Source organism: Talpa europaea, assembly GCF_964194135.1.
Source record: "Talpa europaea genome assembly, chromosome: 9".
In the NCBI taxonomy this organism is placed as follows: Eukaryota; Metazoa; Chordata; class Mammalia; order Eulipotyphla; family Talpidae; genus Talpa; species Talpa europaea.
This window is the reverse complement of record NC_140076.1, coordinates 96,038,447-96,056,750: the sequence shown is the minus strand read 5'-3', so window position 1 is coordinate 96,056,750 and position 18,304 is coordinate 96,038,447. Positions and strand designations below refer to the sequence as shown.

Below are 18,304 nucleotides of genomic sequence, written 5' to 3'. Positions count from 1 at the left end.
ACGTCTTCCTACCTCCAGTGGCCATTCTCTGGCATCCCCCCTCAGTTACCCATGTCTCACTATCCAGCCAAGCAAGCCACGAACCCCAGTTATCCTAATGTCTCCTTCTTCTTCACCAGCCACTTCAATTAAGTCATCCAGTCCAGCTGTGTCCCCTTCCTCCAATCCCTCCAAATGTCCCCTCTTACTGCCTTTGCTCAGGTCTTCCTTATTGCATTTAAGTCTACCACAGCCTCCTGCTTGAGATACTCCCAACATGCAGCAAGGTCTTTACAGCTCTGCACAAAACTTGTTTCTGTTTGGGGGTGACCTGAACCCACAGACAACTCAGAGATCCCTTTACAGGCACTCAGGCAATCTCAGTCGAGTTAAGACTCATCGTCAGTTCTTCAGTCTGGTCCTCATTTCCCTGCCTAGTCTCCTCTTCCAGCTCTCCTCCATCCACACCTTCCACCCACCAGAGCATCCCTTCTCAATGTTTTCCTGGGCAGGAGAAGCTGTTGCTGCCTCCCTGTCTTTGCACTGGTTTTAGTAACGCATTCAGGAGCCCGGCCTTGTCATGTGTGACCCTGAGCAAAGTATTTAATCCCACTAAACTTCAATTCCTCTTTTGTAAAATAGAACAAATATCTACCTTGTAAAATTTAGCAAGGATAAAATGACATGTACAAAAGCAGTTTGGAAACCCTAATATGTTATTTTGTGATTCATCAAAGCCTGTCTATCTATAATGCCACTCAGTCGCCTCCAAGGAGTCTTTGTGATTTCCTAAACAGAAACCACTTCCTCCTCTCAGAAGCCTGCCTTGCACAACTCAAATGCTCTATTGCTTCCATTGATGCCCTTAAATTATCCAAGTTCAGGTCTTATGTCTACAATCAGGGCCTGGAACCCCATGAAGTTAGCCTACTCTCCCACTCTATGACTTTACCTTCACCCTGTCAGCTCTCAATAATTTAGAGTATTTCAAAGAAAAAAAACTTCTGAGATTAGAGGAGGTAGAAACCAAAATTTCCCAGTGGTGAAAGAGCAGAGAGTCTTCTGCTTGGGGTGTCCCTTAGAATCATGGATATACCACCAAATAATGAGCACATCCAGAGGCACCCCCTGCGAGTTGGAATGACAATTGCTGGCCCAGCCATTGTCTCTCCCTAAGCCTGGCCTGTGTCAGTCATCACTGGGCAGACGTGACCTTTGTCCTGCTGAGACTGCAGTGTCCTAGCAGCTTTTTCTGCACAGCTTCAGGTAACCACAGTGGGATGATCAATTTTAGCAAAGAGATAAAAATCACTTTCTAGCCACAAAACTGAGAGATGCCCCCAAATAGCTGCCCTAAAGACAGAGCAAAATAATGGGCTAAAAGGGAAAGATTACTTTAGATCTGGCAAATGAATGCACTGGGGTTAAAGGGGCCGTCAAACCCTGGATGCTGGCTCAGGACTGGCTATTGTGGAGGACAAAACCCAAAGCTTCTATTTATGTAGATTTTGTCCCATACTTGGAAGGTCAGAGATCAAAAGGCATCCCCTTTAAGAACCCCAAGAGCCACTGTTGATGGATAAAGGAATCTGAGGATCTTATGTTCCATGAAAGGCCCCCACCTCAATTTACTTGGTGCCCAGCACTTGTGTCTAGGTTTCTCTTCTCTTCCTGGAATGGGGCCAACAGAATGTCTGCCTGCTTTCCTACACAAAGGGCATATGTGTAATTAATAGGATTATGCTTGGAAGGGGGAGACTAGGCTATAATCACCCAGCAAAGGACAGACACATCATGCTCAGCAGGAGGTTCTGGGACCAGCATTTCTGTCCATTGCCGTCCTGCGCCGTGACTGCAGCCGAGGACCAGGGAGAGTTCCCGGGGGCGCCAGCATGGCCTTTGCAAGACAGATCCACCTCTTGCTCTGGAAGAACTAGACCCTGCGGAAGAGACAAAAGGTAACATGTGCAGCCTGTGGTCTCAAATTGAGGTGGTGATGGGTGGAGGGAGTAGAGTGGGGGAGGGTATGTGCGCAGTCAAGACACTGGTCACTATTAGCCCTGAACTAGTCACTCAGTGAGCCTCTCCAATAAGAGTCTTCTCAGAAAATGGGCTTCTCTGTCCTAGTCAGAGGCTTCCTTCCAAGCCCCATGCAGTCACATTCGTATCTTCTTTTGTTGCCTTGCCTAGGAATGCATTGTCTGCCATGCCCTTCCCCAGTCTTCTACCCCTTTTGCCCCCTGGGCCTGCCAGTCTCATCCATATGCCTTTCAGCATCCGTGGTTCACAGATGGAGAAGCCTAAGCCTTGAAGAACGAGCTCAAAGGGAGATAATGTTCTGCAAGAGTTTCCCAGCCCACAACGCTGTAGCTCATTGGTCCTGTGAGGCTCAGGTGATCTGTAGGGTGCAAACCCCAACTGTGCCTCTTACAGACAATGGCCACTTATATTTGGTGAGATCTGATGCCTAACCAACCACCACGGACATCTACGAGCCCCTCAGTGAGCAGACGCAGGACGGGATGAGATCAGGGGCCTAGTAACATAACCCACAGATTGTACTTTGCAGTGACTTCTTTGCTCACTGGAACAATCCAAATTGGACGCTGAGAGCAAGAGCAATAAAAAGCAGTGAAAGCCAGAGAGCCCGGAGAGACACAGGCAAGAGCCACAGGAAGTCAGAGGACCCCAATGGTATACATATAAATGACAACTGGCCTCTACACTTTTTTTCCTGGAAAGGGATGAAAAGTGGACTTAAGACGATGAAGAAATGATGCACTTTCCTACAGCTTTGCAGCAGCCTGGAAATGACTAAAGGTGCCTGAATAGGCGGAAGACCTGGGTGTGGTTGGACAGGGCTGAGGCTAGGAAGACAGGAACCAGGCAAGGCAGGGAGAGCTCAGAATCACCACCCATTCAGACCTTATGGGGAAGAAGAGCAAGATTTGTTCCAAACCTCAATTCAGGTCTGAGCTTATGTAGGTAAGACAGGGTCTCTGGGCCACTGGAAGGAATGTTCGGGAGGAGAGGTGCTGGGAACAGTGGAACAGCTGAAGACCTATGTTTGATTGTCTCTGTCAGGGCCAGTCACAGAGAATCTAATATAAAAAGGCATTAGCTGAGAGGAAGCCCAGCGGATAAAAGCAAATTCAGGGTAGCATGGAGACAGCAATGCAGGATGAATCTGCCACTCTGAGAGTGGAGGGAAATAAGGTGGAATTACTAAGACGTGGAAATGCAAAGGAGATGTGGGTAGAGTTGAAAAACCCTCTATGATGAGGTGGGTTCATTCAGGCTGAGAACCTTGGCTGGGGAATCTCCAGGGTGCACCTAGTCTGGGTTGCCTTCTTTTCATGCCATCCTGATGGCCTGGAAGTTGAGATCTGTGTCTGGTATGACTCCACCTGCTGGCTTCCCCTGCTACCACATACCAGGTATTTCTGAAACAGAGGCCGCACAGCTGCTGCTACTGCAGGGCGAGAAGGGGCTTATAGGCTGGTGTGCATTTAGTCTGTGGCCAGGCCCAGCCCCCATAGCATCACCCTGGCTTGGGGAAAGCGCCTGGCCCTGGCCCTGGATTCCCTAAGTGCACAACCAAGAGCCTGCGCAGACCTCCCGGTTGGTTAGGTCTGGATGCGCAACTGGGGTTCCGCGTTTGATGGGGTACAGGAGTTAGAAATGGTCGGAGCTGATTGGTGCTTCACCGGCACCAATCAAACAATTAAGATGGTAAATGGCCCAATCAGGCTTGAAAGGCAGTGGCTACAAGCCCGGGTTCCAGTCAGTCAGGATTCATTCAGACCTTGGGATCCAGACTCATCTGGGAGACTCCTGTGCACCTTGGGAAAGAACTTCGGAGACTTTGGGAGACCGCGGGAGACCTCCGAGACCGCTGCACCTGATCTTGGCCTCAAACCTCTGCCTTATGCTGCTCCCGCCTCCGACCCTGCCTGGCCGCCACTCTTAGCCTGTGCCCTTTGGCCTGGGCCATGTCTCTAAGGCTGTGAGCGCTCACAGGGCTGTGAGGCCTGTGCTCTGCACCACGGCCCTGCTGTGCTGTGTCCAGCTAGCGCTTCTGAGCCTCTGCCACCACCTCCTGGTGCTGGCGCTGTCCAGTCTGGTGTCCAACCCAGGCTAGCCCGGCCCTCGAATAGGTGTTGCTGCGTGCTTTGGCATTACTCCGCAGCGCTGAACCTCCAGCTGTGCTTGGGGTTAAATCTTGACACCGCCCCCTTGTCAGCAACCAGTGGCTCCAGCCTGGTGGGAGGGACAGGGCACCATCTTGAACCAACAGCCCTTGCTTGGGGCTACCGACTCTGCGGACACCATCTGGGGTGAGACATCCAGCCATTTGTGGCCTTAGAAAATCTTTCCTTTTCCCAATCTTCCATTTATTAATGAACCCTATCATGGTTTTGCCCTGAGCCTGAATTTTGTTTTGCGATTGTGAGCGCACAGGTGAGAATTCGCAATGACCGCTCCCCTAGTCTTGGCACTGTCTTTGGCACTGTTTGAAGTAGATTGAATGTAGATTGAATGTCCTTTGAACAATGCTTTATTTGCATGATGTCTGGGTAAGACGGAGTCACCTTCCTTACCCCAGTATCTCTGAGAGGGGTCTGTGGCTCCTTCCATAGCTTTGAGTTATTCTGGAATTTCTGCTTCTACAAAATGATGACTAATAAAAGCACGCAACACACCCAGCCTATAACTCAGCTTCTAGGTTTTTAATTCCTCAAACTTCCCAAGTTTGGGGTATTTACTATTGTGAGCAAGAGCGAAAGCAGACACCGAATTTCCCCTTCCTTCTCTCCCAATCCCTAAGGGCATAAAATGAAAATCTCCAGATCTCTACTTTACTCCCTCCCTCTCTTCCTCTGTTAACATTTATAAAATATTACTCAGTGCCTGGCACTGTATTGTCACCTCATTTAACCCTCACCTCAGTTCCATGAGAAAGATACCACTATCATCCCAGGAGCACTGATGAAGTAACTGAGACTTCAGAGAGGGTTAGTGACAGGTGGGGCTGGACCTGGGGCTCCAGGACAGGCAAACAGACCCCACCCTGCTCCCGTGTGCCAAATCCTATCTAATAGGCTGGTTATGAAGACCACAAAGATAGGGCGGTCACCTCATTTAGCATCCAAACCAGGGCAGTTTTGAAAATAAAAGGGGGTACTATTAACATGACTCCAGGAAGTAATTAATATAAACTAACAGTGGGCCTGGCTGACTTGCCTGTGGGGTCACCCTGTGCCTCCTATTCAGTCAGCTGAGTTAGACACAGCCCCCACACACACAGGTACCCAACAGAAAGAGGGGTGCAACAGTGGAGGAGAATGCAGTTCAGGGTTGGGGACAGGATGAGATCTGGGAGCTTCAAAGAGAAACTGGGGTTAGAGTGGGTAGGAAGAGATTCCTCAAGGCATTCAACCCTGGAATTAGCATTTGCAGTGACCAAAGCTTTCCCCACGGACAAATACACATCTGCCGGATGTGCTGTGGGCCAGGCACTGTGCCAGGGAGGATTTAGAAAGAGCATGAGGTGTGGCTCTTGATCCTGAGAACTCAGTCTAGGGCTCCTAGCTGTCATCTGTCCCAGCTTCTGAGTTAGGGCAGGATAGGCCTGAGGGGAGGATGAGGACTCAGGAGAGTAGAGGGCTTCTCATGTCCCGGAACACCGGCCTGGGCACCTCGTCGGTGCAGATGCAAGAACTGGGCAGGTGCGTGGACATTGGGCAGCCAGCTAAGGGACCTGGGCTCTGCGTCCTGTTCCTCCAGGCTGAACATCGCGTCTGGGTTCTCAGTGCAGAATAGAAGAGACTGCTGTTCATTTCCAGCCTCGGGTACCCACTTTTAAATTGAAAACAGAGCAGAAGGGAAGAAAGTTGAACTGGCCAAGATTTAAAACAAGTACAACTCTGCCCTTCCCTGCGACCCCTCCTCTCCCATGTAGATTGAATGGTAAAGAGAGGGGGATGGGAAGAAAAAAAAAAAAAAGACAGAACAAGGAAATACCAGTTTGGAAGGGAAAAAATTTCCACAGGCCCCTTCTGAGCCTTGGCTGGGCTTAATTAAAGTTACAGACATGTTTAAAGGAAAGGGGTGGGGGGAGTCAGAACTGCTCTGAAAACATGTTTTTAATTACACTGTGGAATTTCTCCCTAGGGTATGCTGCCCACAGTGGAGCATCAAGGATGGGCCCGCTGCGGGTGGGGGCAACGAGCTGGATTCTCTGAGGGGAGGAGAAGAGGTTGTGGGGAGGACCTAATGGGCTGTGAAAGAATTGCCAGGGGTCTCTGTGCAGGGAGTGTTGTGTAAAACGTGCATGGTCCCTCCAAAACAAACCCATGCAGAGTTAGAATGATAATACGACCTCTCAACAAATGTCTTCCAAAGATTCCCAACCACTACCTATACCAGTGGTTCTCAGCCCAGCTGCACATTGGAATTACCTGAGCTGTGTTTAAAAAAAAAAAAAATTGATATCCCATGTCCAGAGATATGGGTGTAATGGATGGGGCACGAGTGATTGCAGAGGGGCAGGGATGATAGACAGAAAGCATCCCTAATTTGGAGGTGAGGTGCTAATTCTAAGGCCAAACAAAGATAAAGGAGGAAAGAGAATCGACATGTGGCTTCCCACTGATGGAGGACTTTAAGTCATCACACCTTGCAAAGACTGAAATATGAGGATGGAGAGTGAGGGACGCCTGCTGCACAAGGAGTGCAATACAAAGAGGGGCCCAGAGCAATGTTAGGGGTGCAAAGAGGGATGAGATGCACTACCTTAAACTTGGGAATATTATCCAGGCCCAGGTGAGCCAGGTGGGCAGATCCCTCACCTGTGTGTGCTTAGTTTCTCAGCAAGTCCCAGGTTTCCAAACTGGCAACTAAGCAGGAATCTAGAAAGGGGAAGGCAAGGAAACATACATGGGACTGGAGCACAGGCCTGAGAGTTTGCAGATAATTTGAACTCTACCTCCCTGCCCTTCGGCTTTTACAAGCTGCAATCTCCCTGCGACCCTTGTAAGAAATGAGAATCAATAATGAATGGCTCCTGTTGTTGAGTGATATCTTGTGCTAGATTCTGCTCTGGGTGCTTTACACTGTTAACTCACTTCATCCTCACAACTACTGTGGGAGGTAGGTCCTGCTATCACTCTCATTTTACACATGAGACCCCTAGGCATGGTTATATAGCTAATAGGAAGCAGAGTTGGATAAGAACCACAGCACTTATACTCAATCCTCAGCATACATTATTAGGATAAAATAATCCCATTTTACAGATGGGAAAACTGAGAGTCAGAGTGATTCTTAACCCAGACTTTCCCACTCCCAGATCAGCATCATTGTCTAGTGCATCAGACTAGCTAGACACTGCCACATGATAGACAGCTGACTTACCTGGGAGAAACGCAGGGTTGCTAGCATTCATCTTAAGTGTAGAGTCAGGAATGGCCACAGTGCAGGTTTTCTATGATCCAGCAGACTGGGTAAAGGAGAAGTCAGAGTCCTCAGTGGTTTTTGCAGGCTTTTTATTGGGATTTACCCGGTACACAGCAGGCAAGGGTGCTGGGGGGCCAGGAGGCTGGCAGGCCTCCCAGCCCCCAGCAGGTCTTCACTCTATCTGGGCTCTTCGGCCTTCTCTCTGCTTCTCTCTGCTCTTCTCATGGCTCTGCTTCTCTCTCAGCTTCTGCTGGCGTCCCCATGATGCCGCCCTTAAAAGTCCAGTCTCAGCCCAGATGAATCCCATCTACCTATGCCCACACCCTATTCCAGGTGCCCGCCATCAGGCATGCATTCAGGACCGCAAGGATCCATCATCTATCCTGATGGTGGGAAGGCAGAAAAGTCTGACATTTTTCCTTACCCTACACTGACTTACCTGGGAGAAACGCAGGGTTGCTAGCATTCGTCTTAAGGAAGCATCAGTGTATAGAATCTGAACTGATTGCCTCATTCCTTGGAGAAATCACCAGGAACAACTTCCGTTTCATCACTTGATATATCACTCACATTGCTAATTTGTCAATCTTGCTTCCTGACTACCCACTGACAGGAGGAACTGAGAAGGGAGGTCTCCAGGCAGCAGACATGCCCCTGGACATTATTGGGCACCTATTATGAGTCCTGTCCTATGTCGGGTGCTAGAATCAAAGATGTGACCAGGATAAAGGTGGTCCCTGACCTCAAGGAGCTTGCCATGACCCTGGAGTCTGACAAGTGATAAGCTGGGGAGTTGCAGGTGCTGTGGTGGGCGAGGATGAGAGCAGCGAGCTGGGTGGTGGGGAAGAGGCTCAGCTTGCCTCCCGTGATGTGCCTGCCTTGGATGAACTGCCAGCTTCCCAGTGACTATCAAGTGTGCTTGGGGTCTGTCCCTTAAATACTGATGGGAATTGTTCAATATTGAGGGTTTGCTAGCATGTGGGAGAATGTGTAGGAAGGAATCCTGAAAAATGAGTCCCCTTCTCATTAGTCCTCTAAATAGTTCTCTTTGTGTGTGTTTCCTCTAAACACTCTTCCCAGAGTTATTTTGATAAAATATTTTGCAAAAAGTTACAACTACATAATCACGACCTGACCTCAACAGTGCATTATCCTCACAACCCTCACATGCATTTCTGTCATGATCAGTAATAATTGGGTTGCCAGCAGAGCTTATTAGCAGGAAAGGAACATTTTTTGAGCACCTGCTATGTGTCCATCATTTTGCCAAATATACATATATTTCTTTGGAAATAAAAGGTAAACGGCCATGTGAATATAAACAGGTATCTCTCACTTTTCAAAAGTTCACTTTTCCTTCCCTGAAAACTGTTTTGCACAGGTTGTCTATTTATCACATCATTCCTATATAATTGCATGCAATTCCCTATATCTTACTATATGGTAGTGTTGTTATAAATTTTAGTGTAATTATGTGCAATTTGTTAGGTTATTTTGAGATTCTGGCATTGCTTAATTTTTTTCCCATACAAATTAATGACAACTACTTCTTTACTGTATACCATTTCAACTTGGGAAAGATTTCCTTAGAAACACTCTACTTTCTGATAATAGGGATAAACCTGCATAAGTCTCTATTTTTGACTATCTGCTTAAACTCTCCTTTAGATTTTAATGAGTTTTCTTCCTAAAATCTCTGGAGGGGGGATTGAATAGATGAACTATTCCCCAATCCACACCCTACTCTCTCTATCCCTGTCAATCTCATACCTCCAACCTCCCCACCCCGCATGTGCAGTACCACAGGGTGTGGGGTTCTTCTTTGGAGTTGAGAATCCTCAAACTCTAAATTGAACCTAAATTTAAATACCAACTCTCACCTATATGCTGACATCATGGGTTCTTACCACATTGTAAAAACCCAGGACAGTGTTCCCTGCCTTGTGTCTTTAAGCAACAAAAAATAATTGAAAGAAAGGTGCTGATCTTGCACTAATGCAGTTTCCTAAAATAAAGGGAAGGTAGAACCCAGATGGACACCAGATCTTGTTAGTGCAAGGAAAAGGTAGTGTGGGAGAAAAGGCTAAAAGAAGGAAATAAGGATAAAAGAAGGAAATCCTTCAGTTACGTACACCCCAGCTAAAATTCCCATTGTACAGACCAGTGCTTGGGCAAAGAATCTGCTCTGGGACTGTTTCCAGGAATATTTTAACATCGCTGGTCTTTCTTTCGCTTTGTTTTTCCAGCTTTGTTTTGTGGTGGAACTCGTGTGGCCCCTATCTTTATTTCTGGTCTTGATCTGGTTAAGGAATGTCAAGCCCTTCTACAGCCAACATGAATGTAAGCATGATGGGGTATGATATGAGGGAAGCCTTGGCAAACCTGAGGTCCAGTCCTTTTGTTAGAAAGGTCTTGGGGGTTACAGGTGCCAGGATTGAATCTGCTTATCATTTTATGCCCATAATGCTGAAAACAGAGTATCAAGATTATATACCTAATTTTTTTATCCTACACATTCTATGTAGATTCTTGTATGTAGTTACTGAAGAATTATGAAATTATATTTGTTTGGTTTTGATACCTTTGAAGGGAGGAGATAATAGACAATTTCTCTAAAAATTTGGGAGACCAATTTAGGGATACATTATATATGGTCAGAGAAAAATGAGAAAACATGCTATACAATCATACCCAATAACATTTTATTCCTTGGATCCCAGGGCTGTCCTGAGAGCTAGGGTGAGTCTGAGAGTGCCCTTATACCTTCCCCCCTCCAGGAGAATATAAAAAGTGATTTCCTCTGATTTCTGGTCAAGATGACATCTCCTCCCACTAGGCGACTGATGGGGAGACCTCAAGAGTTACGCAAAGCTACTCAGCCCCCTGTTCTTGCTCCTCATCCTTTTTTTTTTAAAGATGTATTTATGCATAGAAGACTGGTATATAGGCCAGGGGTGCACCCTCTTTTTCATGTGTTCCATGCCCCAAGTTTGGCATCAGCCTCCTGTTCATCACACTGTTGCCCATAACCTGCACCCTCTTACAGCTTGGGTGTTAGTTCTCAGTACTCACTTGGAGGAACAGAACCCTTACTCCTCAAGCATCATCAACCTTGCCATGAGAGGCCTCATGAGCAAGCATCTCTGCACAAAAAGATACACACCTCCCTGTCCCCACCTCCGCACACCATCCTTGCTTTTATTAGAATGTTGCCTGTCTCCCCACTACACAGGGGGCATGAGAGGAGAGACTGTCTCTGGCACCAGCGCAGTGCCTGGGATGTATTAGATGATCCTGCTCCCTAAATGTTGGTGAATGAAGGAAAGCACCAGGGCTGGGGTCCTGCTTATTCCGCATGAATAACTCCCTTTCTTCATTTTCTGGTCAAAGGCCATTTTCCCAACAAGGCGATGCCCTCAGCAGGAATGTTGCCATGGCTCCAGGGCATTTTCTGCAATGTGAACAATGCTAGTTTTCAAAGTCCCACCCCGGGAGAATCTCCGGAAATTGTGTCAAACTATAACAACTCCATGTAAGTGTTGCAACTCCCACCACATGGGGACAAGAGGTGGTCCACCCTTCTGTTCTTGTCCTAAGCACATAATATTGAGTGTATTGCTGAGGCCTTACCTTCTTTGGATCAGGGCAGGTTTGTCTTCTGGAGCATCTCATGAGCCATCAGAGTACTTAGGGAGAAAGCTTCAAACTAAGGCCGCATGGACATGATTTTTGGCCCATAAATTCCCAAGGTGTGACCACGGGTGCATCCAACAGCAGCAGCCTACGAGATGTGTCCGCTGGCTCAGTTCATCCATCTACTTGGGTGGAGGCACGACATGAGAAAAACTTGGTTCCCCTTCTGTTCCTGTACATCACTCTCTGCCCTGTCAACCCTGTGAGATCTCTGTCCCTTTAAAAGTCTTCTTGGACAGCTGAAGTCTAGAAAACATGTCAGGGAGCACTGCAAGGGTGAATGAAATCAGGTTTACAAGGCGAAGCTGCCTTCTCACAGTGGAATCTATGAGGTCCAGTATGTCTTTCTCTGGCATCTGCTGCTTTCACCTCTCTCCTCAGACCAGTGTCTTCTACTTTTCGCTGCGCAGGCAGACTTTGGTCTCCCAGTGCACAGTACCTCTGCTGGGCCAATCAGAAGAACATCCTTGAATACCGTTCACATTTCTGGAAGCAAATCTGACTGGCCCATCTTCATTCTCCTTGTCCAGTGAGCCACGGCAGAGGTGTGTGTGCATGTACCCCAGGGTGCAGAGGAGGTGTGTGTGCATGCACCCCAGGATGCAGGGAGGAAGATGAGGATGAGCAGGCTGCCAGAAACTACCTGTGTGAATGGCCATAAGGGCAGATCTCAGAGAAGCGGATGATACCTGGGAAGACCCTCTGGGAATATCTAATATCTAATATCCTATTAGAGGCTTCTCTATGCAGGAGACACACAGAGCACAGGGTTGAGAGATCACCCAGTCCTGCCCGAACTGGAAAACTAGACCCTTCCCCGACCCTCCCTCCCTCTTTTATCCTCTGTGCTACAAAGATAAACAATATCTCTTTCTCCTTTTGCCTTGGCATGTTGTAAAGATGGTTAATGTAATAGCCAGGTCAAGCACATGGTATCTTAATAAATATCACTAGGTATTAATGCTGTTGTTATGAATATGCCAGCTATGTCTTTATTAATGATAGTTTGTCTTTTTTACAGCTTGGCAAGGGTGTATCAAGATTTTAAAAAACTTGCAGATGCCCCAGAGAGCCAGCCCCTTGGCAGTATATGGGCAGAAGTTCGTACGTTGTCCCAACTCATGGACACCCTCGAGGCTCACCCAGACAGGATTGCAGGTAAGATGGGCTCCACTGTTCTAATCCCATTGGTGAGACTGAGACACAGGAAAGAGTGGAGAGATTTGGTGGGAAAATATACTCAAGGAGGCAGGGAGGGATCTGATCTAGAGGCAGGCTAAGGCTCAGAGAGCAGGAACAGTCTCATCCCAGGTAAGGCCAGAGACAGGCTGAGTCCAAGAGGAATGCCAAGAGAAATGGTGCTCTGGGAAGTCTGAGGCTAGATTAAGTACTGGAAGTGGGGGAGTGAGAGAGCAGGTGAGAGCAAGCTAATAGTATGTGTGAAAATAATATGAAGTAGCATTTTGGAGCCAGAGAGGTCAGAGACCATATGTTTATCATGACATTAAAATGCACAACTATTCCATTTCATCAATAATACTTAGCATCCCAGAGCCAGAGGCAAAGGAGGTGCAGAGTGGAGTAATGTGAGGTTCTGGCCTTGCATGGAGCTACTGCAAAAGGTTCAAGAGGTAATGAGGTTGAAAGCAGTGATTGAACTAACACATTTTGGGGCCAGGATGTGTAAGGGTGACTGAAAAGCCGGAAATACTAAAATGGGCCAGGGTAAAATTGAGGGGCAGGGAGTATATAGATCTGGGAGGGCCTGTGACTCTGTTTAAGGACTGAGAAAATTAAGGTCAGAAAGTGAAATCGTATGATGAGGAATAGAAACGTAATTTCAGTGGTGAACTTAATGTAGTATGTCCAGATGTTGATTTATAATGATGTACACCTGAAACATATAATGTAATGCAATATTAATTCAATAAAAACTTAAAAAGGAAAATGATAGCACAAAATAAAAATTAAAAAGTGTATTTAATGGTATTTCCATCAAAATCTCACAAAGAACTTTGAAAACTGGAAAAAACTTTTAAATCACATGAAAAATAAACAAGTAGCCATAGGGAGATACATACCCTACCAGATAGTAAAACCTGTAATAAACCAGACTATTTAAGGCATTTGGTACTGGTAGAATAATAAAGATGTGAAATAATGGGTCGATTCTATTATATATAAATAAATTTCACAATGATGAGTAAATTTAATGGGTAGGGGTATACACTATGGACTTGGAGGGGATGATGTGTCCCTGCAGGCTCACCGTTGTAACAATGCTCCACCCTGGCGGAAGCTCTGATGTGTGGGGCAGGGAGTAGATGGGAAATCTGTACCTTCCTCTCAATTTTGCTATGAACCTAACACTGGTCTAAAATAATAGAATCTTTAAAATAATTTTTTAAATATGAGAATCCAGGACTTCCAAGGCAGGCAGGACAGGTGAGAACAAGCCCCCAGGTGTGGAGAGAAGGTGAGGGTTTAGGTGTAGGGCAGGCGAGTCCAGGCTGGATGGTCACATGTGGACACAGCTTGGAAGGGGAGTTGGCAGCTGCCTCTCCTGTGTGTCTCCTCCCAAGGAGAAAACCAAGGAACAGAGCCCACCCCACCACCCACACTGACATCTTTTTCAAACACAGGAGGAAGTTAGTGGTCAACAGCAGGTCCTCTGCAGATCCAGAGTGACTGGCCTGGCAGCAGCCAGGGTGTCAGCTGAACCCAGAGGTTACTGCAGAGCTGGGGTCAGGGAAAAGGTCACAAGGGTGGGGACAGTGTTCAGGGGGTGAGCTCAGCTGTGGATTAAGGGATCTGGAGAAGTCCCCTCCTATGATGGAGTTAGGGGATGACTCTCAGGATGACCTTAGAAGATGACAGGAATGAGGAAGGGGTCCCACCATGGAGATGTGGGGAGATGGATAGAAGAACTCCTGCTGAGGGGGTCAGGGGATCTGGACAAGAAAGGTGGGAAGTGGTGCCAATCAGTCGGGTCCTCCCTGCAGCTCACTGCACATTCAGCAGATGGTTGGTGAGTGCCTGCTGAGCAGGGCACACTGCCCGCCCCCTGGGGCTCCCAGCATAGAAGGGGGCCTGAGTGAACATGACCACACCATGTGGGGGCCCCTGGAAAATCTGATCCTCCCATCTGAGCACCTTCCACCTATCCCTCCTCATGAGCGACAGGAGTGTGTTCAGATGGTACATGCAGCTACTGCCTCACATTCTAATTCTTTCAAAAATAGTAACACATACACTTCGGTGGCAATTCTCTACAAACCAGATCACAAACGCTGCATTCTTTGCTGCTCTGGGTAGAAACTCAGTGAGCTCAGGCTTGAAGGACTTCAAAAGGTAGGAGCACAATTAGCATTCTAATCATAAGGAAAGGGGGAGGGGTAGTCACCAACCAGAAGCCTTTTTTCCCCCAAGATTCAACAAATAGACCAGAACCTGGGGTGTCCAGCTCCTGGGTTGACTGTCTGCCCCATTTACCCAGCAGACATTTCATTTCAGTATCTAATCGGCAGCTGGAGTGTGTCTGGGAGGAAGTCATCTCAAACCACAATTTCTCTGTGGTCTTTTCCAGTGAGTCTGTGGGGACCAAAACCACTACTCCTAACCCCAAAGCAGGACTGATTTGGTGCCAACCTATTGGTGGTTCCTTCTATGCATCTTCAGACTGTGGAAAATATTTTGCGAAAGGAGCACAGCCTCAGAGGCACAAGGAGGAAGGTCACAGAGGCCATCCAAAGTCCCTCTTCAAAAAAATCTGGGGTCTGGGAGCACAGACCTCAGTAGAACCCCTGACTCTGGTGGTCATGAAAGGGTGCATGAAGGAATTCCAGGCAGGGACTCAAGTCCAGTCAGCACAGCAGACTACCTCAGTCTGTCCCAGGTGAACCCAAAGCCACAGTGAAGGGTTAAGCCTTTGAAAGGAGGGGGCCAGAGGCGGCTGAGGTGTGCTTTTGCTTGTCAGTACCTGGTCACCTGGGAAAGAATGCTGATGGCTGACCCAGGCAGCTCTCTCCCTTCCCAGCAAACCTGTAGTACTGCATTCTCGCCAGGGGAGGATTAATGGTAAAAAGACCAGCCGTGAAGCCCCCTCCCCTCTCACCCCCAAGCAAGCTCTGTGGTCTCTCAATCATCTTTAAACACCTTCCCTTGTGCCTCAAGCTCTTCTGGTTTCCATCCCACCCCAGCCCATGGCTCCCCCAGCTCCATGGCTCAGCAGCCCCCAACCCCCAGCTCTAATCTGCCCAGAAAAGAGAACAAGAAAAACCACATTTTAAACTAAATTTTTTTTTCTTTCCTCAGGCCCCCAGTTCACATTTCTCCCTCAGAAGTTTAGAGGAGCTTCTGTCTGGTATCAGGCCACCTTTTACGTTGGGGCCCACGCTCTCCCTGCAGGGTGGGCTGTCCCCCAGGTGTGTGAGCCAGGAGCTCCTGCCCCTTCCCTCTGGGGCTGTGGCAGCTCAGTCACCTGGTTGAGAGCAAAATTGCTCCCCATTTCCCTCATTTTTTGGTCCCTATCCTCAGCAAGATATTTGTATGTAAGGTCAGGTGAGTGAGTTAAAGAATAACGAAGAGATAAACAGTGAAATGGGACCAGACTCTAGGTCAAGACAACAAGTATTTATTGTGCCTCCTGTAGTTCACAGACTTTTGTCCAGACACCCCAATTCCATGCCAGGCTCTCATGCTGGTGTCAGAGCAAGGTGACTTCAAGGGCTCACCCCTGAGCACCCAGAATTGCTGGTAGGATGAGGGGTATAACAGTAGAATCCACAGCTCCTCCTCTCAAAAGGCTCTGTGTCTGGGAGGGGAAGGGAGGGGTGGAGTAGCTGGAGACCAGGGTATATAATATAATGTTTATATAAAGAAGAACACTTGGGTAGAGGAAGGAAGAACAAAAGTGGGAGAACTAGGTTTGGAAGATGACAGGACTTATGTTTTTGAGGAGGAGAGAAAGCGAAAACAAAATAGGGCAGCCCCTCTTAGATCCCTCCATTTCTCTCGAGACTGCCCCTTGCTCCCCCAAAGCCTTTGGGCTTTCCTCGGTGAAGTGTAGTGACGCTAAGAGGCACCCACCATAGTGAGCAAGGCCGCTGTGTGGTGGGAGCTCAGAGCCAGTTGCCCTGCCCTACCTGTGTGGACAGGCCTGACCCATCCCATTTCATGAGAAGATTAACAGCGACTTCCATCTGGACAAGGCACTGCATGAGGATGGCCGTCACGCATTTGGGGGGTCGCCTGTGGCTGCCTGGTGAGGGGAAATTTGGGCAGGAGAAGCTGGGGTGCTGTGATGGTAGGACCACAAAGCGGCAGGGGCATTAGAGGGTTAATTAAAGAAGAACCAAGAGATAAGTAGTCAACCAGGTTTCTGGAGAAGTTGGGGTATAATGACAGGCATTTCCACACAGACCCAAACCAAATGCTTTCTCTTGATGTTGAAATTATTTCATAAATATCTGGGCCCGTAGCCCTATTCTCTGGCCAGTTGCCCTGCAAACTGCAGCAGTGGCCAGCTTGAGGCTGTGCTGGCCTTGGAAGCAGGCAGAGGAGGTAGGTCTGACTCCCCTGAGAGGGCAAAGAGCACTATTAATGCAATCAGAACAAGCACTTATTGAGTGCTTACTATTTTCAGGCCTGGGAACTAAGCACTTTCCATTCCTTAGCCTGCGTCATTCCTGCAGTAACCCCCGAGCGGTAGCTGTGGAAATGTGAACACAGAGAGTTTCCATCACTTGTTCCAAGGTCACCTTAACTTTTAGGAAGCCTCCTTAAAAAGAAGTCTCTGCTTCTTGCAAGTTTCGAGTGGATTTAGAGAGAATGTGATTGGGGTTGATCAGGACATGAAATTGCAATCCAGGCAATAGGTCGTCCCCTCTCTCCCACTTGAAGCTGTTCTTGCCCCAGTCCATGTCAACGCACTAAACCTAGTGCCTTAACTGGGATGACAGAGATGAAAACAAGGGTCCTCAAACCCATGACCACTGCAGTGTGGACACAGCATGAATCTCCTCCAATCCTAGACCTGTTTTTCTACCTTAGCACTGTTGACCCTTTGGACCAGATAGTTCTTTGATTTGAAAAAAAAGGTTTTCTGTGCATTTGGGGATGTTTCTCTGGCCTCTACCCACTAGCACCTCCCACTTGTAACAACCAAAATGGTTGCAGATATTGCTAAAGGCTCCCAAGAGGACAAAATCACATCCCTCCAGACCTACCCCTCGAAGCATCTGACCAACCATCCAACAGTACCCAGAGCTCACTTTTTCCATCCTCTGTGCCTTCTCACTCAATTTTTCTAGCTGCTTTGGCAGTAGATGCTGTGACTGTGTTGGTGATAGCCGACTGGCAGGAGCCCTGACTGCCAGGCACTCCCAGGAGACTCAAGGACAGACCAGCTTCTGATAGTCAAATTAGAAATATTTCCAACCCATTGTAGATGTTTCCCCTCTTTTGACCCATCTCCCCTCAACACCCTCTTCTTTCATCCATATACAGGAAGAGGAATACGAATTCAGGATATCCTTAAAAATGAAGAAACAATGACAGTCTTTCTCACGAAAAACATTGGACTCTCTGACTTGGTTGTCCACCTTCTGGTCAACTCCCAAGTCCGTCCAGAATAGGTAGGGGATGTCAGTGTTCAGTGGTGCTTGGAGGGGAGGGGTGAGCACTGACCCCTGAGAAAGGTCAGGAGAAGTTGGCTCTTTTTCCCTTCTTGCTTTCTCATTCTGGGTCCATGATTCACGCAGCATAGCCAGGAAAATGCCTCAGCTGGGGAGCATTCCCATCTGAAGATGCTGTGGCAATACGAAGCCTGGAGACATTTAAAACAATTTGAAGGAATTTTAGAGATGATGGGCTCAACCTCCTCTTAAGCTGAGGAAAACAAGGTTTATTCATGAATTTGTAGAATATGTAGGGACCTTTTAGGTACAGCCAAGCCCTGATTAGCAAAGCTTACATGCCAGAGGGCAGCAGGTGATAATCAGGTGAGCAAATAATTTTATGTGTTTCTAGAGTGAGGTAGACACTGGGAGGAAGAGCTAGCAGGCCCAGGAGTTAGGGCCTGGGGTGTGGGATTGGGGCAATTTTAAATGAAATAGATAGGGAAGGCCTTTCTGAGGAGATGGTACTGGAGCAGTTTGGCAGCCCTGCAAATAAC

The 18,304-nt window shown here is 47.7% G+C and overlaps 1 protein-coding gene across 1 annotated transcript in view; it reads left to right on the top strand.

Annotated features, from left to right (window-relative positions):
* Positions 1–1,871: 1,871 nt before the first annotated feature.
* Positions 1,872–18,304, top strand: part of ABCA4 (ATP binding cassette subfamily A member 4) — a gene marked incomplete at both ends in the record, with an annotated part of 126,944 nt that continues 110,511 nt past the window's right edge. Inside the window, 6 exon segments of the mRNA XM_084242432.1 lie at positions 1,872–1,913; positions 1,917–1,937; positions 9,684–9,777; positions 10,828–10,969; positions 12,152–12,288; positions 17,638–17,762. Coding sequence (XP_084098558.1) covers positions 1,872–1,913; positions 1,917–1,937; positions 9,684–9,777; positions 10,828–10,969; positions 12,152–12,288; positions 17,638–17,762 — 561 coding nt within the window.